General features: G+C 31.5%; 1 protein-coding gene across 1 annotated transcript in view; it reads right to left on the bottom strand.

Annotated features, from left to right (window-relative positions):
• APOB (apolipoprotein B) overlaps positions 1 to 21,750 on the bottom strand; it is a 37,794-nt gene extending 16,044 nt beyond the window's left edge. The window contains 22 exon segments of the mRNA XM_053709638.1: positions 755 to 930; positions 1,058 to 1,268; positions 1,365 to 1,486; positions 3,020 to 3,202; positions 3,756 to 3,967; positions 5,032 to 5,199; positions 5,605 to 5,796; positions 7,111 to 7,287; positions 8,208 to 8,448; positions 8,791 to 9,002; positions 10,018 to 10,164; positions 10,270 to 10,387; positions 10,997 to 11,224; positions 11,858 to 12,077; positions 12,686 to 12,771; positions 13,205 to 13,329; positions 13,438 to 13,593; positions 14,065 to 14,209; positions 15,043 to 15,188; positions 16,337 to 16,452; positions 19,954 to 19,992; positions 21,608 to 21,750. Coding sequence (XP_053565613.1) covers positions 755 to 930; positions 1,058 to 1,268; positions 1,365 to 1,486; positions 3,020 to 3,202; positions 3,756 to 3,967; positions 5,032 to 5,199; positions 5,605 to 5,796; positions 7,111 to 7,287; positions 8,208 to 8,448; positions 8,791 to 9,002; positions 10,018 to 10,164; positions 10,270 to 10,387; positions 10,997 to 11,224; positions 11,858 to 12,077; positions 12,686 to 12,771; positions 13,205 to 13,329; positions 13,438 to 13,593; positions 14,065 to 14,209; positions 15,043 to 15,188; positions 16,337 to 16,452; positions 19,954 to 19,992; positions 21,608 to 21,665 — 3,478 coding nt within the window. The 5' untranslated portion in view covers positions 21,666 to 21,750.
• Positions 21,751 to 21,950: the final 200 nt, after the last annotated feature.

Below are 21,950 nucleotides of genomic sequence, written 5' to 3'. Positions count from 1 at the left end.
ATAGTTTTCAACAGATATTTTTACAGGAATAAAATATTCTAATTTGAACGGCATTAAACTACCATAAAGGGACATGATACCCAAATGTTGAAACATTTGAAAGTGATGCAGCATAACTGTAAAAAGCTGGCTAGAAAATATCACCTGAACATCTCTATGCAAAAAAGAAAAACATTTTACCTAAAAATATTCACACCCCATTGTAAAGGACTTTAAGCAGCAAATCAATATGCCTGTCCTGGGACCAGCAAGGGAGGGTGCCTCATGCACACTCATGTTATTTCTCTATTCAGTTTAAGGAAGTTTACTATGAAATCTAATGAGATCACAGTAAAACAGTTCATGACCTCAGCACTGCTGATGCTGATTGGCTGCTGTTCATGTCTTCCTTTTTTTTTACCTACAGCTGGACAGTAACTGAATTATACCTTTTTACACAGCACTTACTCTGGTGAGATGAGGCAATTGTGAGGTAAAATATCTTCCTTTTTAACATAGAGATGTTCAGGTGATGTTTTTCTGTCAGCTTTTTACAGTTTTGCTCCATCACTTACAAGTGATTTAGCATATAAGTATTATGTCCCTTTAAAATATTACTTTAAGATCCTTTAAGATCATTTAGTCATGCCCCAGACATGTATAATGTTTATCAAAGTGTATGACAAACAATATTGTTTTGCATATTGCTGCATAATAAGTTGAATACAATTGATATCTCTACTGATTGTGTGCAGATGTTCATGAAGGAACCTACCATATGTAAATACTGCACTCTGTGAACCAGACAATGCACATATTGTGGCAGAAGATTGCAACTGCATTTTAAATGCTCTCAGTAAATACTGAACAGATACGTCTGTCACTGCTTCTGTATGTAATCTTGGAATTGAAAGCACAGTACTCAATGAGAATTCACTTTTTGGATCAGATCTGAAAAAAAAAGAATAAAGATTAATTATAATTAAATATGATTAATAATTATGTATCAATAAATGGCAAAACAGATCAACAGAAAATTATCTAACCAACTAACAGGTATAATTATAAAAATGATTACCTTATTTTTCCTGTTAGTGTTAGTTCTGAAACCTGTTGGTTGTTAAAATCTACAACAACATCATATGACTTCTTGGAATCCATTGATTCGTCTTTAACTTTCATACTGAGACCAAAGTCAATATCAAAACCTGGGATTTTAACATCACTTGTTAAAATAATCTTGTTTCTGTTATATTTTGTGGTCAGTGATGCTTCACATGTCTTTGTTCCTTAAAAAAAGAAAAAGAAAAGAAAAAAAGTTTAATTTGTATACTATACATCAAATATAAGCACTCAATAAGACTTTAGAAATAAAAATGACTTGCCTTCTGCTTGAGCAGAAAATTTCAGTGTGTCAATCAAATCATCCTCTTCCTTAACAAGATTATAACTTGCAGTCACGGAATACTCTTGAACTTCTCCAGTTGGCCGAATCTCCACCTCAAATCTTAGACATAATAAGAAAGAGATCTTATTTCATAATAATAATAATAATCTTATTTCATAATAATAATAATTTCCAAAAATCAGATCACGTGTATGTAAGTAATGAAAACTACTACTAAAAGAAAGCTAGGTTGCAAAATGTTTTAAAGAGGTGTAAGTGAAGTAAATTACTTTATTGGCTTATTTACATGAAATGGTTATTAAACACATATATAAATATTTAATATTAAAGTGAAAGTCAATTTTCATGTGAAAGTGCCCGTTTAAAAAAAAACAAAAAAACTATTAAAAACAAGGGCACTTTCATTCATCAAAATTGACATTTCAGTTGTTTTCCTAAAATATACTTATCTTTTCTTTTTGAAGCCGCTCCAGTGCTTCACCAGCCCGATTGGCATCCTCCAATCACGGCTTCCCCCCCCGGAGGAATCATTTCCTGAGGCAATGCCGTGATTGGAGTTTACCGGTTTCGTCATTGCTGGGTAGGCGGGGCATCTTTTCAGAACGGCGATTGGGCGATTCAGAAGAACAAAGTAAGTATTTTTAAAGTATGGTGTAATGTCAATTTTCATGAATGAAAGTCCCCCCTGTTTTAAATAGTTTTTTTTTTAAACCGGGCACTTTCACATGAAAATTGACCTTCACTTTAAACTATTTCTACTATTAAAGATAACTCTATTAAAGATGGTAGAATTAAGATGTGTACTTAACTATTCTGTGCTTAATTTGTTATCTTAAATTACCTGTCATTATATCTATATAGATTTTCATGTTACTCCAGAACACAATAACATTAAAAATAGTAAAGCAATAACCATGAATACTATAAAATAGTATATGATTTTATCCCAAAGACACTTGATGTACCAAAGCACAGGTATTGGGTATCAATTGAACATTTTCAGCTGATCAATAATAGCTAGTACAAACCTAGTTTAAAGCGACATGAAACCCAAATTTTTTCTTTCATGATTTAGGTAGAACATACAATTTTAAACAGCTTTCCAGTTTCCTTCTATAATCAAATTTTCTTCATTCTCTTGGTATCATTTGTTGAAGGAGCAGCAGTGCACTACTGGTTTTTAACTGAACACATGAGTGAGCCAATGACAATCGGTATAAATATGCAGCCACCAATCAGTAGCCAGAACATATGTTCTTTGCTGCTCCTGAGCAAAAGATAACAGAAAGCAATAACAGAAAGCAAATTAAATAATATAAGTAAATTGGAAAGTTGTTTAAAATTGTATGTTCTGTCTGAAACATGAATGTCTAATTATGACTTTACTCTCCCTTTAATTAGTATATTTACTGACTTAAGAAGTATGGAATGTACAGATATCCCTATAAGAATCTACAACCTTGAGTTTTGAACAGGTACACAGGTTTGCCAATTAACCTTTATAGCATATGTATATTTATTTTTATTTGTTTAAGAAACATAACAAAATATAGAATTTATACGTTAGACAACATTGTATATTTTTAATTATTTAATTCTATGATCAATAATGAGAGATCATTTTTGAAATACCTTGACTGTCCAGTTAATGGGAAGCGTGGAGCTCCTTCAATTGAACCTGCATTTGAATATCCAATATTTGTACAGGAAACTAAACCTGTAAACAGAGGTCTGCAAGATGATCGTTCTTCTCTGTTTTCCATAATGGATGGCATAACTTCTGTTTTTGATGGGAATATCAGGCTAAGTTCGTTGCTTTAAAAACAATAAAAAAAGAACTCATTTTGTGTCACTTAAATGTCAATGTCCTAACAACAACCCATGTACTAAGAAGCTGTCCGCCCACCCGCCTTTGCTACATACAGGCAGCGGATCTATTCGTCCACTGGCCCGTATGTATCATTACACACTCATCGCAGTGTGTAATGCTCGCCCCTTGATTCACGCAACCGATCGCGCGAATGAAGGGGCTGTCAATCACAGAGAGCGAGCAAACTCTCTGTGTTTCTACCTTGCCACCTCAGAGGTGGCATAGGGTGTAAGAAGCAGCGGTCTAATGATCGCTGCTTCTTACATTGCGGTAAGCAGGCTCTCATATGCAAACCTGCGCCGCAAGGGTTCTGGGGCAGCTCTCACTGCTTCGTACATAGAACCCTAAAAGAAAATTTAACTTATCGGAAAATAACAAAGTAGCGTCTCACATGATCTATAAAATTCCCCAGATTTTAATGAACCTTTCAAGAAAAAAAAAGTAATGATGTGTTTTTATTTATCAGAATCTAAACCAAATTTGAATTTGTCAACCTACTTAATGCTTAGTAGCTTGGTTGGCTCAGATGGTGCTGGAATTGAAAACTTGAACTGTCCTTGCTTTACTGAAATGCGTGCTTCAAATCCAGATTCATGGTAAATATTGGTATTCATCTGTACTGCATGTCTGGAAAATTCAGGAATGTGAATGCCTAATTTTGTAACAAATTCCACAGCGACTGCTGGCTTCATAGATAGTTCTGCTTGTATCTGTGGAGAAAAATATGCAATTAAATATTTGTAATTCATATATATCATTTAATTTGCACAAGACAGATAAAAAGCCAAAATATGGCATACTTGTTATATTAATTGAACCAATGCTTAGTTACAACTGTAAAATGTAGAAGAAGAGTTGATAAAATGAAATCCAGGTATAGCTTATATACTTCATAAATTAGAGATTTTAAGTTAATTTAAAAAAAAAAAAAAATCATAGTGTTATTTTTCATTAACAAATCTATTTTAAAATGCAACATTTAGACCGACATTTAAGAAGCAGCGGGCGGACAAGGCCGCTCCTGTGAACCTGACATTGTGGCTAGCGGGCAGCAATATGCTGCCCACATTAATCATTGCACCAGCAGCTGCAAGTGCAATGCTGCCCCTTGCTAGGGCACGGCCAATCGTGAGCCAGCAGACGCTGTCAATCACCCCGGTTGAATAGTCTGGGATGATTTTAGTCCGCCACCTGAGAGCTGGCGTGCAGCACGCTGCTTCTTAACTATTGACTGCAGGCTCACTTATGTGTGCCTGCACCAAAACTATATAAAGCTGACTCTTGCAGCTTTATAAATTTCACCCATACATTGCCAGTATACTGTAATTGGGTAAATGAAAGGAACAATGAAAGTACAAATTAAACTTTCATGGTTCATGCAGTTTAATAAACATTTCAGTTTACTTATATTTTTAAATTTAGCTTGTTCTTTTGGTATCATTTGTTGAAAAGCATACATCAGTTAGCTGGTTATTGGTGACTACACATATATGCATTTTTGTCATTGGCTCACTCAGTGTTTTTAGCTAGCTTCCATAAGTGCATTGCTGCTCTGGAGCTGACTTTAACTACAGTATGTGTTTAATCCCTTTGTGGTTGTTAAGCACATGGATGCACACAAGCAATAGCGCAATAATAAAATGCTCTAACACTTAGAGAATTTTCTTTTTACACTTTTATGTCTCTATTTAAACATGTACATCCCAGAATTTATAAACAAGTTTATAGTAAAATGCTGTATTTTAAACAAAGTATGAAATCTTTTATAACTTACATTTTTTGATGCAACTCTCATACCAGCCTTTGTCCCTGGAGCTACAATTCCTGAAAGTGAGACCTGCAGCTGAAGACCTGATCCTGTTGGAAGATCAAATTCATTGTCCATGAAGATGTAGTGAAGAAATAGGTCACTTTCAAAACCTTTAGAAATGGCTTTTATGATCTGAAAGAAATTGAAAGAAAAAAGCATTAGAGCATATAGAACATAAAAAATGTTATTCCCAAAAAATGATGATGATTTATTGTATTCTGCTAATGTTCAATCCTATTAAGTGGTAATATATGAGAGGATATGTTGTGTCAGGTATCAACATCGGATTGATTTCCATTGTATTAAAAAGCGTTGCCTAGTAAGTTAGCTTTAGAGTGAAATAAAATTCGGTATACTCCAAAACTTGTCAAAATTCTACAGTTTTCTTATTCACTTCTGAAGTCCCCTGCTTCTAAATAGACTGTATTTTTAAGGCAAAAAACATTTACATCTAATGTGCAACATTTTCATTGTCAATTAATTTTCTATATAAATATAACCATGAGACAATATATAGCATATTAACATTTACTGTACCTTTCCAGGCAGCTCTTGTGTAGTGTGCAGACTCTTCATTAACATGTTGCCTAGTGTTTTAACATCACTTAGTTTCAGGTAGCCTAATTCCTTTCCCAAAATTTCCAGATATGCTTTAGCCTCTGGAGCATCACTAGATCTCAGTTCTTTTATCAGTTTTTCAGCATTAAGAATAATTGCTTTTGTTATGTCCTGAAAAATAAAGGAAAACGAATATTATTTTTACAAGAAAAAAATCATATGTTTTATTATATCTTATGTGTACACCATCAGGATAGTTCTAGACTTTCACGTATATTAAAGGGACACTCAAGTCAAAATAATCTTTTATTATTCAGATAGAGCATTCAGTTTTAAGACACTTTCTTTCTTTTTATATTCACACTTTCTAGGGAACAAGATTCTACTGAGCATGTGCATAAGCTCACAGGGTATATGTATACTAGTCTGTGATTTGCTGATGTCTGTCACATGATACAGGGGGCTGGAAAATGGGAGAAAAAAATTCATTTGTCAGAAAAAAATCTACTGCTTATTTGAAATTCAGAGTAAGTGCTTTTGTGTTGTCTTTTTTATTATGTATTTGTTAATTATGTAATTCTACTGCATTGAGTGGTCCTTTAAGGGGCTTAGTAAAGCTGTGGCTGTGAGTATTTTTCATAAAAATGAAAATTCAAGAACAAGGGGTCATATACTCAAGCTGAAGGGTAGTAGATTTAGGAGTAATTTGCAGAAGCACTTCTTTAGAGAAAGGGTGATTGATTCATGGGGGCCCATTTAACAAGCTCCGTAGGGAGCTTTTGGGCCCGTGTTTCTGGCGAGTCTTCAGACTCACCAGAAACACAAGTTATGGAGCTGCGGTCTAAAGACCGCTGCTCCATAACCCTGTCCACCTGCCCTGAGCAGGCGGACAGGAATTGCCAGAAATCAACTCGATGGAGTACGATCGGGTTGATTGACACCTCCCTGCTGGCGGCCGCGAGTCTGCAGGGGGCGGCATTGCACCAGCAGCTCTTGTGAGCTGCTGGTGCAATGCTGAATACGGAGAGTGTATTGCTCTTCGCATTCAGCGAGGTCTTGTGGACCTGATCCACAGTGTCGGATCAGGTCCGCAAGACCTTTCATAAATAGGGGCCATGGAATAAACTTTCACAAGAGGTGGTAATGACAAACACTGTGGGGGACTTTAAGAAAGGCTGGAAAAAGCATAAGGCTATTCTACGAACTAGATAAGTATATACTTTTAGCAAATATTGGGCAGACTTGCTGGGAATATGTTTTTTTATGGCTGTCAAAATCTATGTTTCTATGTTAGACTTTGGGGGTGCAAACAAAACTGACTCACTGTAATTGTTTTGTTTTTCTTTTTACCGATTATTTTATACTTCTTTTTTTACATTGTTTAAATAACATTCTTTTACCAACAGAATTCACAGAAATTATATATATACATTTTCTTTCTTTTCTTCATTATTTTTTTTTTGCTATTAGCTATATTTTAGTTACCTGATTTTGCTTGTCCTGCTTGGAAATGCCAAACCATTTATAAAGAATTTCTGTGATCTTATCTGGAACTTTGCCATCAACCCAATATAGTGCCTTCATGGTGCAATCTGGAAAGAACCCTCCTTTTCCAAACAAAGCCTCCAGCGTTGGTTCAAAGCCATTTACTTCTAAGCCAACCTACAAAAATACAATTATTAATCATAAAGAACAATACGTTGGTGCTACTTGTCATTTTAAATAGTTTTTTTTTTATTTAGAAACAAATTGTAACTTTTGGGCATAACGTGTCATGCCACATTAATGTATCTACTACTACATTATAGAATTACTCAAAACATCCAGTGCAGTCAAGAGTGTCGTGTTACAGATTTGCATATAATATACTAACTTTCTAATCACTGAAACCGTGTGGCTGACAATGTATTGTTTTTCTGTTCTATTTTGAAGTCAAAGGGTTAAATATAGCAAACTGCATAGTTTAAAGGGACATTAAACCCAAACATTTGTTTCAGGATTTAGGTAGAACACACAATTTTAACAACTTTCCAAATTACTTCTATTATTTAATTTGCTACCCTCTCTTGTTATCCTTTACTGAAAGGTGTACCTAGGTAAGCTCTGGAGCACGAAAGAACCTAGGTTCTAGCTGCTGATTGATGGCTGCATATTTATACTGATTGTCATTAGCTCACACATGTGTTCAGTTAGAAACCAGTAGTGCATTGCTGCTCCTTCAACAAATGATACCAAGAGAATTAAACAAATTCAATAATAGAAGTAAACTTTTTTGGGTTTCATGTCCCTTTAAGTGCAAGTTCTCGAAACATGACCTGCATTAACAGAGTGCCAGAAAATAGAGTCACCCCGCCTAAAAGGTTCTGAATTTTACTATAAAAAGACAAATATAATTCATTACATTCTAAAAAAGTAGTTTATTAAAATGAAATGTGTATGGGAATATTTAAACAGTAATAATAAGTCATATTCACTGAATTTTATAGGTAATTTGATATAGGGTTACATTTTAATGTTTTTTCCCTAAAAAAATTACATGAATTTTGATAATTTTATATTCTGTTTTTCTGTGGTTTACTTACCTCAAACATGTCAACAGATTTTCCAAAAACATTTAGCGTTGCTTCTAGCATTGCTTCCTTAGGCAAGTAGCTACTGGAATCAAAAATGAAATTCCCTTCTGCTTTGGTTGCGAAGGCCTCATCTACGCCTGGAACAGCAACACTCTTGGAAAACTGATAGTTTTGTGAAAACTTAGTCATGTCTGTATCAATACTTGGCAACTCAACGCCCTTCAAAGATTCTTCCAATTTAGCTCTAAGTCTGCAAAAAATGAGCATGTTTATCAGTACAAATTGACATCACCATTTTGAAAAAAAAATATAATTAATAGGCTTTGTAATCAGTTTTAGCAGTCAGTTATTTTTAATTTGAAGATATAGATGTTAGATGATGGCCTTAAATCTATGTCTTCTATTCAATTTTCTTTTTTCTTTTAAAAGCTTTATTTTACGTGAAAATTGATATGAAAGGAGCTTTAAAGTATAATGATTAAACTTTTTGAGCACAACTTCAAAAAGACATAAAAATAAAATGTATAATGGACAAGTGTATCATTTGACTGGATGAAGCAAGGTAATATATTATTCGAGCGCATATACTTACTCTTGAACTTCAGGGGCATCAGAATTCAGAATATTAATGACGTGGGAAGCCACAAAATTTTTCACTTGTTCATTTTGCTCTTTAACTAAATTTCTAGTGACTTTACGAAGATCAGACTGAGATGGATTTTTCATTACAATGAGATAGGCAGCTAATCTCTTCTGCATGGGAGCACTGGAATCAAGGAAAGTTTGTACAAGTGCACTCCGAACCTATAAAAATATGAAAACATTATGAATATAAAAGCAGAAATGTGTTAGGAACACAGTTATTACAATGTTTATGCATAGTTTCATTTTTTTAGTTTTTTAAGCATGTGCCCAATAAAAGAAATCATGCTCACAATTTACTGTTTGCCTGTCTTCCATATCTAGTGTAACAGTAACCTACTAGCCCAACATTGTCATAGTCATTATACACTCAAATAACCTCCTATACAAGGTAATACCCTTCATTGTTCAATTTGTGATTGATTATGTTTTAAATAGCTTTTGTCCTTCTTTCCTATGGTTGGAATACTTTGCTTGTACTTTACCCATGCACCTCTTATCCCATTCTTAGTTTACAGTGGTTTCCGCTTTGCTATTTCACATTGGTTGCTGCTGTATATTCAGTGTGGAGGTTTGAATTTATTCTTGCAATGATGAACAAATTAAGTTAAGAGGAACATTTAGATTGCACAAATGGGAGAACATGCTTTGAAATAGCAAATTATAAATATTTAAACAAATTGTGCACACTCAGTTAGCTAAATCTCATGCATTGTAGGCATGAATAAACGCCCCCGACACAAAGTAGACACTGCAGGGCCTGGACTACACAACCAATAGTTATTGAATACTATTTTGTTGTTTTTCTCTGCTACATTTTTTAAATATTGGTTTTGTCTATGTCCTCCTTTTATTCTTGGATGAATAGGTAGATAGATAGATAGATAGATAGATAGATAGATAGATAGATAGATAGACCCAGACAGTCAGAAAGACAGACAGTCAGAAAGATTTACAGACAGGCAATAGACAGATAACCATCTTAATTAAAATGGGAATTGTTTAATATGGCATACTGTAATATTTAAAGTGGTAATATTAATTTCTTCTTGCAAATAATATGTATTATAAAGAAAAATATATTTATGAACACAAAAGAAATGCCTTTTCATACTAGTACACCATAATAACTGTATTATACATGCCTGCAGTGTAAGGAATCAATTAGGGAAGTTACCTCATCTGTAATGGTCATTCTACGGAATGCTTGTATAGCAGCCTTTTGAACATCAAGGGATGGTGTTGGGCTTTTAACACACTTCAGAAGAGAAGGCTTAATTTCTGGATTAGCGGCCTCCAATGCTTTTCCCATAATGCCGATGGCCTTTGTAAGAACACGAACAGATCAATTAAAAGTACATATTTAAAAACAAAAATGCCACTATAATAATATAATAATTACAGTTTGCACATCTAGAAACTCTTGTACCTTAAGACTCAGGAATGTTTTATCTTCATTTTGTGTACAGTCATTTCCGATCAGTGATACCATGAAATCAGCAACATCCTTTAAGTCAGGTGTAATAGTTTGCGTGTCTTCAAAGAAGCTTTACAAATATAAATTTTAAAAAGGTGTCAAGTCAGCCCATTAACTTTCACAACATTTTCAGATACTTATATATATATATATACAGTATATATATATATATATATATATATTAAAAAAATAAATAGATTTTTATGAAATAAATATTTGTGAATTTCTACAAGTAATGTTTTCTCAGAATAAAAATACAATGCTACTGAAGCAAAGCTTCACACATTACATGGGTGCATAAACTTAGTAACATGAAACTCAGCCTTTGATCTATAAAAATTAATAATTAAATAAATAAATACATGCAGTACATATACACATAAATAAATAAATAAATAAATAAATAAATACATGCAGTACATATACACATAAATAAATAAATAAATAAATAAATAAATAAATACATGCAGTACGTATACACATAAATAAATAAATAAATAAATAAATAAATACATGCAGTACATATACACATAAATAAATAAATAAATAAATAATAGAAACAAAGTTTGGAAAATCAGTTCAATGTTAAACGCAAGGCTTATGGCTTCCAATGTTGTAGGATCTATATATATATATAGTTAAAAGAACAATGAGTCAATTACAAAACAATAACACTCACTTATTAACTGCATGGCTTAAGGCGTAAAATGAAGCTCTGCCGGGCTGATACTGTGCCATATTAAGAAGCTCCCGGACACGTTTTGTGCATGGAGAAGGCAAAAGTCCAAGACCATATGTGACTGCATCACTCAGCACTGGAGTTATCTCTCCACTTCTGAGCACTTGAAGAATGCCTCCAAAGCACTCTGGGGTACCACACTGAGCCAATGCTTGTAGAGTAATAGGACTGGGGAAAAAAATGAATATAAAAACCATGAAAATATAATAAAAAGTACACTAAATAATAAAATCACCACAATAAATATTAAACATACAACTAAGTTAAAATATTAACAAACACTGCTTTAGATAAAGTACAATATTGCGAGTAAAAAATATAAATATTATACTGACATCTAGTGGTTGGTATTTTAAATTATATTGAGCTTTGCTTGCATGTAAATATTACAGTGTATTAAAAAGATTATTTCATGTACCACAACTTTTGCAAACTTTTTTTTTTTTGATGACCTATTTTTCAATAGGTATGTTTTGCAATTTTAGCATGGCTTTTAACTTTATTAAACTTGGTAGCTTAGGTGTTTATTTGTGATGATGAAGAGAGTATTTAAAACAAAATTGTTGCCTGTAATCTCATTGCTATAACATTATATCTTTCTAAACACATTTGTTTCGGAATTCAGATGTAAATTTATAAAAACAAAACAAAAAAAAATTACCACTTCTTGATTTTCCATCTCCTACTTTTTTTGCAGTTTAATGATTTATTGTTCACTTTTTTCTTATTTCACTACCTTATTTTAAAACTTTATTTGTACACACAATTTAACTAGAACAGCAGACAATATGAATAAAGTACCTTGAGAGCTGTGTCAGTTTTGGTATAAGAGGACCAAGTGTTTCGTTATTTAAACTCCTTAAACCAGTAACAAGTTTATGAAACCGCCCAGCTCTTTGCTGGTTCCTCTCTGATGTGGACAACTTTTGCAGCTCCTCTAGATTTTCCAAGATGGTGTCTACATTTTTAGAATTCTTATCTATTGCAGCCTCTAAGGCAAGACCTCTTTCCAATGATGAATCTGTATAAAAAGATGACAGTAGTAAGAATAATCAAATGCAGTTTTAGAAGTACTAAACTATATTGCATTGTGTACACTCATTCATCATTTATATAACAAAAATTAAGCAGAGAAAAAGACACTTTAGCCTCTATGGGGAAGTTGAAAATATACAATTTTCATATAAACACAATTTACATGAAAACTGAGCAACATGAATAAAGTACATTGTGATGGAATTTTTAGTTTTACAATATATGATTAATTTGTTTATGGGCATATAATTTTTAGTTTGTTTTTAAAGCAATTGGTATTTTAACTCTTTATTATAGGAACCGATATTTGATCAAAGTAGACAGTGGGACACGATTCCCAGGTAGGAATCTGCTGGTGGTAGTTAAAGTTACACAAGAATTCTCTTGTGCAATCCTTTCCCCTGCTCTCTTGCAGCAATCGCTCAAGAGCAGATCTTATCAATTACAAAGGTCGGATTAGTCTGAAGTGTGCTTGCACCTTTGTTTTTATAACTTGAATTTGCTATTATAAGATCATTATTGATACAGGATATTTTTTCACCATGAGAGGATAATAAAAAAAAAACAATTATAAAAAAATAACTATTGTATTACCTCCATCAAATTCTCTGCTGTTAGTTTTTGCTACATCTTCCAGCTTTAGTGTTTGTACAACTTTTGCCATAATACCATATTCATTTCTGCAAAGACAATAACTGGTTAACATCTCCATTACGCAAGAGCACATTTTTTAATTTATGGCTGCAAAACAGTTTAAGTGCATTATCCTACATATAAAATATTGTACTTCGTGTCATAATATTTTATAAACTGTTTATTGTGAATGCACAGGTACTAGAGGCTATAATATGTACGAGCATAGTATGAAGAGAAGAGCTGGAACTAAATCAATCAAAAGAAGGTAATTTCTACATAACTGAATGTTTTTTTTTAATCCTCAGAATATATGAAAAATCAATTTGTTTGTTTTTTACAAGTCACCAAAGAGTGGAAAATATGTATGCATTAGTTGATGATATGAACAGATTTGTTCTCTAAAACTCATTACACCTGAAAAAATATTTCCTTGGTAACTATTTCAAATGTATTAGTTAAAATATCTTTGCTACTCACTTATGGGAGAAGGGAAGGAAAAGATGTTTTTCTGTGCAGATTGCATCAGTGATGTGTCTTCGTTTTGGGTCCATACTGTACTGGCAGGATTGGCTACTCCTAATTAATGTGGACAATGGAGAATTCTGCAGAAACCAAAATAAAATGACTCTATTCAATTTCGAACTTTGATACATTTACTTATAAAAATATGTCAGCGATATAAAGTCTTGTATTTAACCTACTATACATACCAATCCTTTAATCAGAGCAAGTGGACTAACATAGTCTCTTATTGGAACAAACTGGTCACATGTTTTCAGATTTCTATCGACTGTGACATCAGTTGCTGTGGCCCCGTGTCTGGTGTTTACAGTAACTTGACTTGAACATTTTCCATACACTGTATCCTAAAAAGTTGTCAAAAATAAATAAATTATAAAAAAAAATGCTATCGTAATTACAAAAAATAAATAAATACAAAATAAATAAATAATAAAAAAATGCTATCATAATTACAAAAAATAAATAAATACAAAATAAATAAATAATAAAAAAAGGCTATCGTAATTACAAAAAATAAATAAATACAAAATAAAAAAATAATAAAAAAAATGCTATCGTAATTACAAAAAATAAATAAATACAAAATAAATAAATTATATATATATATATATATATATATATATTATATATAATATGTGTGTGTGATTATAACCTGTGTGTGTGTTATTTTAAATCTTTTTTTTAGCATTATTTTAAGTAATAACGTTTGCCATATTCTTATAGTATAATCTTATGTTTATGATATGTGCTAGAGTTTAAACAATCAAGGAAAACATTCAGAAGAATTTGCATAGTTCCTTTAATTGGGTACTTGCCACGTAAGAATTTTCCTGAGTTTCATCTGGTATAACAAGAGCAGAAATAATACCCCTCTTCATGTTCAAAATATTCAAGGCTTCATCCTTTTGAGGATATAATACTACATTTTTTCCATTAAGGACTGAAAAATTAACCTCATATCTGTGAATAAAGAATTAGTTATATTATTTTAATAGAAAGAAAAAAAATGCTCCTTCTCAAAATAAGAATTAAAATCACAGAATACATGGAACAATGGTATCAACTAACAGATTTCTACAAATCTATTACAATTAAAATGTGAGCTACCCACTATATAATTTTGAAGTTACTGTATTGAATAATAAAGGAACATTCCAATGATTAGATTTTAGTTGTGTACACGTTTACCAGGAAATAATTATGTTTATTAGTATTAGAATGTTAACATCTAAAAAAAGTTGTGTGCATTGCATTAATGAATTTGAAAGAGGTCAAACTGGGTTTTCAAGAGATCAAGGCTGGTGATATGGCCTTACATTTCAAATCCTTACTAGAACCTGTGTAAATCACATTACACCTCTTATATAATGATTGGAATAAACTTCAATGTGATTCATAGTGGTTCAATGTCTTCAAGATGATTAGAAAATATTGTTACTTTATTTTTTAAGGACTACACTAAAGCAGAAATCTAATATTTTTTTTTTTTACCATGTAATAGTAATATTGCATGTTTTTGGATTTACTTAATAAACAAAGTATGGCATTATTTATTACCTCTATTGATGGGCAAAGACACACCCATAAGCATAAAAACAAGAAGATTTTTTTTCAGCCAATAACATTCATGTTCAAATATAAAAAACTTTATATTTTGAAATATACTTTCTGTTTCACCAAAGAAAGGAAAAACGTTAATGTCCTTCCATCCTAATTTTGCTATATTGATATTAGAAATGAATACACATACTTTCCCAAACCAAGAGCAAATTAAAATTCTAACTTCTACTTACTTTGACATAGCACTAGAGAAGTCTTCAGAATTCTTGGATTTCTTAAAAAGTGCTTTGCCCTCAGGATTAACGCCATACACCTCTCGCAGGGTGCATTCTTTTATTCGAAGAATAAAATTACATAGCTGTGGAACTTCCAATTCAACCTATAAATGCAACAGTAAATATCACAAACAAATTAATATTCTTAAAAAAAAAAGCTGTATATGTAAAATGTAATATATATTCTTCTTGTTAATGTATATGCGTCTTTCTTGATACATAAGTGGATGGACTTGATTCACGGATATAATTAGGCTGCTGAAAAGCCTCATTATTAAAGGGACAGTCTAGTTAAAATTAAACTTTCATGATTCAGATACGGCATGCAATTTTAAACAACTCTCCAATTTACTTTTATCATCAAATTAGCTTTGTTCTATTGATATTTTTTTTTGTTGAAAGCTAAACCTAGGTAGGCTCAAATGCTAATTTCTAAGCCCCTGAAGGACACATCTTGACAGTTTTTAACAGCTAGACAGTGCTAATTTGTGTGGGCCACATAGGTAACATTGTGCTCACTCCCTTGGAGTTATTGATGAGTCAGCACTGATTGGCTAAATGCAAGTCGGTCAAAAGAACTGAAAAGGGGGCAGCTGCAGAGGCTTAGATACAAAGGTAAAAAGTATTAATGAAATCTTATTGAATAGGCAAAACTGGGGAATGGGTAATAAAGGAATTATCTATCTTTTTAAACAATAAAAAATTCTGGAGTAGAATGTCTTTTTTAGGTAGGATGATATTTGAAATTCACTTTATGTATGTTTTCAAGTATTTTGTTTGTGAATGTTCCTTCCATTACCATATATAGTAATGCCCCTACATATATAATAATGTCCCTATAGAACTTTCAGGAAAGTTCTAGAGACATGTTCTGAATTTTTCCCCTAAACGTCATTTGAACATGTTGAATTCATAAAGACTCTGCTACCCATGTGATGTATCTTATCTCACTGTTTCAAAGCATTTTTTTTTCTGTTTTCAAGTATCTTTTGTGGTTGTGCTAACTGGACAGTTTTATAAAAGTGTTTTTTTTTTTTTCAATTTCAGTTTAAAGGCATTTTGTGTATATGAAATGACCAGTTATCGGTTACGATATAGATGCAACTCCTTTAATTACAATTGAGCTGAACCTGTAATTTGTTGCTGGGATCAGGGTCGGGTCAAAATCATTATGAATTCTGCAATTGTTTGGGTTGTGATATTGCTGTGAGATTCATTTCAGGAATGAGTTTTATTGAATATAGTCCATTACCTTGCAGGAAAATTTTGATCCACTCTGTGTGTCTGCTGTACCAGTTACTCCAGTAGATGTTTGAGCTTCATAATTATATACATATTTCCTCAGATGTTTAAATTTTGTGGCATCTCCTGAAAAGAATATGTATATTGCAATATTAATACATTTTCCTCTAGATTGTGTTTTTTTTTAGATTAATAACACAACAAAAGGAAAAAATAAATGCCAAATACTTCAAAATATTTTTTTTCATATTTCACTGGCAAAGGTTATAACTTAAAATATATTATTATTTATACGTGGTACTGTTTGCGCTAGTCAGACAAATCCTGCTTAAAAAGCCAATCAAGATTTGCTAAGCTAGGGAGAGTCTGATGATGTTATATGATACAGCTGATTCACTAAAGTTTTTAAAACTCTCCATTATTTAATAAAGGGACTCTAATATGAGAACTATTGAGACTGGAGAGGCCTTTGCTGAATCTAGAGGAGTGTCTGCTTTTAGCGTCATAATTCTTCTCTAACACTTCTTTTTTTCCTTTCTCAAATTTAAAACGATATTGTATTAAGAAGTGTAAACATTTTGTTTCACTTTTTCTTTTTTAACTTTAATTAAATTACATAAATTGGTATTAATTGTGCGCAATGAGCATTAGCAGGAAGTACCTATCAACTAATAAGCATGAATATGAAATTCCTTTAGCCAATGAACATTAGTGGGCAGTACGCAAATGATACTGCTTATTTATTTTTAATTTCAAATTAACGAGCTTTAATTCACTATTTTTGTTTATACAAAAAATCAACATGTTTGGTTACTGCCCTTTCATATGGATGACATTTTGTTAAGTCTAAATATATTGTAATGATTTGTAGACTTTTTTTTAAAGAAAATTAAAGCATCCATGAGTTATACAATTGACAATTTTTTTTACTTTAGTCTGTATATCCAGGACACTGTAATAACATGGAGCTTATACATTCAGAGGGTTGTATAGGTGCCTACTAGGTCCTTAGAAGAGCAGCACTTTAGTTTTAACTTTAATTGGAAAGCCAATGTATGGATTAAGGGGGGGGGGTGAATATGGATATACAGTATATATATATATATATATATATATATATAATACTGCATTTATATCACAAAATAACTTTGTGATTCTAAACTTCTGTTATATTTTAACAGGCACGTCTCACAATTTTTCATTAAAACTAAGCCGATTGTACAAAGATTCACAAAGATTAAAAAAACACCCTTTTCACTTACAAATATGTTTTATATATATATATATACAATTCTGAAATAGTGATGAAAGAATAATATTTAGTTTATTACATAACATGTTTGGTCTCAGAGAATTAGACTTAGTTATTGATATCTGTTCAGCAGGATAATGAAAATATTACATTCACAACTTAAAAATGGAAAAGTATATTTCCTCTTCAATGTAACTACATAGAATATATTCTTGCAATAAATCTATTTGACTGAAGAGGGCGTTATAATACCATACTAAAATAACTGTAGACTAAAAAATCACCAACAAATGTCATAAGTTGTACCCTATTTGACTGAAGAGGGCGATATAATACCATAATAAAAAAAATCTGTAGAGTACAAGTGACCAATTCATTTCATACTTTGTACTCTGCCTTACTAAGAGAACATTCATCAGTTAACAGAATGTTCTCTAGCCTACAATACAAAGGTTAAATACACAATACTGATTTCAGAGATTTTTAGAGATTATCAGTAATAAATTATTATCCACACTGATATGACTAAGTATGAAGTTTGCGTTGGTCATGTTTATTGAATCTGACCAGCAGAGGGGTTACAAAGTTCAGACAAGAACAACAATTCTTTCCATTGGCAAATTTGGAAAGTACCTTTCCTCACATTTGTAAACATAATGAGAAAGCAAAATAGCAGACAACTGCGATAGCACTCACAATATATATTGTAAATGCTGTAAAAACATAATTAGAACACAGTGTTACTGCTAGCAAATACCTACAATTCTGTTGTTAATTAGACCAAGTAATTAATGAAGTAATAACCACTTCAACATCAATCACTTTTAGGTGAAGTCTAAATTACTATATAAACTGGTACAGAGCTAGTTTGTAAAAGAAAATATTCTGTATAATTATTTTGACTGACATTTTTAATATAAACTTATTAAGCAATCTGAAAGAATATGTTTATTTACTATTTTCCATGGTGTGTTTTTTCACCAGAATTAAACATTTCTTTATTAACTTTATTTGAAAGTGAAAATTAAACTTTCATGGTTTAGATAGAGCATACAATTCTAAGAACATTTTGAAATGACTGCTGATATCAAATTTAAAGGGACATGAAACCCAATTTTTTTTCTTTCATGATTCAGATAGAGAATACCTTTTCAAACAACTTTCCAATTTACATATATTATTTAATTTGCTTCCTTCTCTTGTTATCCTTTGCTGAAAGGTTTATCTAGGCAAGTTCAGGAGCAGCAGAGAGCCTAGGTTCTAGCTGTTGATTGGTGGCTGCATATATATATATATATATATATATATATACTGATTGTGATTGGCTCACCCATTTGTTCAGTTAGAAACCATTAGTTCATTGCTGCTCCTTCAGCAAATGATACCAAGAGAATAAAACAGATTAGATAATAGAAGTAAATTAGAAAGTTGTTTAAAATTGTATTCTCTATCTGAATCATGAAAGAACATTTTTGGGTTTCATGTCCTTTTAAAGGGACACTGAATCCAATTTTTTTCCTTTAGTGATTCATATAGAGCATTCAATTTTAAGCAACTTTCTAATTTACTCCTATTATCAATTTTTCTTCGTTCTCTTGCTATCTTTATTTGAAAGAGAAAGTCCAGAACCTTGGACAGCACTTGTTTATTGGTGGATGAATTTATCCACCAATCAGAAAGAACAACCCAGGTGGTTCACCAAAATGGGCCGGCATCTAAACTTGCATTCTTGTTTTTCAAATAAAGATACCAAGAGAATGAAGAACATTTGCTAATAGGAGTAAATTAGAAAGTTGCTTAAAATTGCATGCTCTATCTGAATCACAAAAGAAAAAAATTGGGTTCGGTGTCCCTTTAACTTGTTTTCTTGAAATCTGTTGTTGAAAAGCATACCTAGGCACACTGAGAAGAAGCAATGGTGACTGGTGATTGGTGGGGCTGGCTACACAGATATGTCTGTTGTCACTGAGTCCCTAGATGTGGTTAGTTAGATCCCAGTACAGCACTGCTGCTCTAGAGTCAAATGTAACTATATATTTAGTCTCTTTGAAATTAGCTATAAAATATTACAGCATTTGTTCCATGTGTAATTTAAATGTGAAATGGATATGGGGGGACATTTTTTTTAATAAAAAAGTTATAAAAATAAATCTTGTTCACATGTTATTTTGTGATATTGTTTTGTATTGAATTTAACCAAAATAACTGTTTTCACCAGTTATCTAAATTACTGTAGAAACTCAGGAATACCTGATGCAGCCTTTAAATCCCCTCAGTAATAGAATAGCAAAACATCAGATATTTGTTATACTACATGTTTATTAACACTATATACACAATAAGGAATAAATAAAAAATAAATAACAATCACATACTTAAACAGGTGGAACTTTGAGCATCTGCAGCATCCTCTTCTGCAAAAAAGGTCAACATTTTAGATAATAATAAATAATAATACTAATAATAGTTTCTATGATTTGTATCTAAATAGAAAAAAGCTAAACATGTATCTGAGAATGAACAAATTAAATACAACAATGTATAAGGTTATACCATTTTATTGAATACAATATTCTCACTAGAATATTTCAAATTATTTATTTAAATAAATATAATTTAAATAAATATAAAGAAATAATTTGGTTAAACCAATTTTCCTTGTTTTAACCATTAAATGAAATATTAAAAGATTATACAATAACATGTCTACAAACTAAGACATTTATTTTGTATATGATGATGTACATTATGAAATAGTAAAAGCTTCATGTAATCTCATTACAATATATAATATGTGTTCTTTATATAATTATTATAGGTTAAAAACTAATACATTACAATTTTCTCTGAAGCATATTGACATAACCTTGCTATTTGAGTATTTTCAATATCAGCAATTACTTTTAGCATTATATTTACCAAAGCAAAATGTTATTACAAGACGAAACACTTTACCCTTTATCTATTCTTTAGAATCTGTGCTACTAATGTATATTAGTACCAACAATGTATTTGGCAAAAACTGTTTTGTTCAGTTAGTTCTTAAATTTATTATGGAAATAATGGCATATGTTATTCTTTCTTTCATTATAATACATAATACTTTTTGTTGGAAGATAGTTCTCTAAATTTATACATTTGATTTTATGTAACTGTAACATCAGTATATTTTACAAACTGGCAACATATAATGCAGAAACTCATAGGCAATTTTATTTATTTAGGACACAAAAAGAATGAATCTGGAAATCAGTATTGCAGTGTCCCCCTAATCTTAAACAATCATAACACCCCTTTAAGTTTCTATATATTCATATTATAATATTTGTGCACAGATACAGAATTCCTTTTATCTCAACAGCATAATTTTGCACAAATATAGCAGAAAAGTATAATATAATTATGTTTTTAAATTTGTACAATAATTGTTTATTGTTTTGTATAGTATTTTAAATATACCTATCTATATCTATATCTATCTATCTATCTATCTATCTATATATATATATATATATAAAAAAAAATATATATATATATATATATATATATATATACATATTCCTCTCTCTCTCTCTCTCTCTCTCTCTCTCTCCACTCTCTCTCTATATATATATATATATATATATATATAAATATACATATTCCTCTCTCTCTCTCTCTCTCTCTCTCTCTCTCTCTATATATATATATATATATATATACATATTCCTCTCTCTCTCTCTCTCTCTCTCTCTCTATATATATATATATATATATATATATATACATATTCCTCTCTCTCTCTCTCTCTCTCTCTCTCTCTCTCTCTATATATATATATATATATATATATATATACATATTCCTCTCTCTCTCTCTCTCTCTCTCTCTCTCTCTCTCTCTATATATATATATATATATATATATATATACATATTCCTCTCTCTCTCTCTCTCTCTCTCTCTCTCTCTCTCTATATATATATATATATATATATATATATATATATATACTAAAAACACTAATTTTATTATTTTATTTTTTACTTACGTGCAAATGTGCAGCTGCTGGCGAATAGCACCAGGAGCAATAGTTTCCTGCTGCCCATTGTGAGCTGTTACAGCTCTGGGAGCCCCTGTAATCCTCTCCGCAGTTTCTATATCTCTTCCGCTGTCACCTGGAGAGAATGAGACTTTTTCTTTGGACCTGAATTTATATAGTCAGGAAAACCAGCTGAGCTATTCTGTTTAGAAGTTCAGAGTAAGTTGCAAAAGGTCCAAAGGTCAAAGATTTGCCTCTTAGAATATTAGGAGGGCTGAACTAGGCCTAAAGCTTAGAAAACATCAGCACATGAGTGATAACCTTTATATCTGTCTAAGACATAGGTTTCATA

The sequence above is a fragment of the Bombina bombina genome, chromosome 4 (assembly GCF_027579735.1).
Source record: "Bombina bombina isolate aBomBom1 chromosome 4, aBomBom1.pri, whole genome shotgun sequence".
Lineage (NCBI taxonomy): Eukaryota > Metazoa > Chordata > Amphibia > Anura > Bombinatoridae > Bombina > Bombina bombina.
The sequence above is the reverse complement of the archived record's forward strand: the minus strand, read 5'-3'. Positions and strand labels throughout refer to the sequence as shown.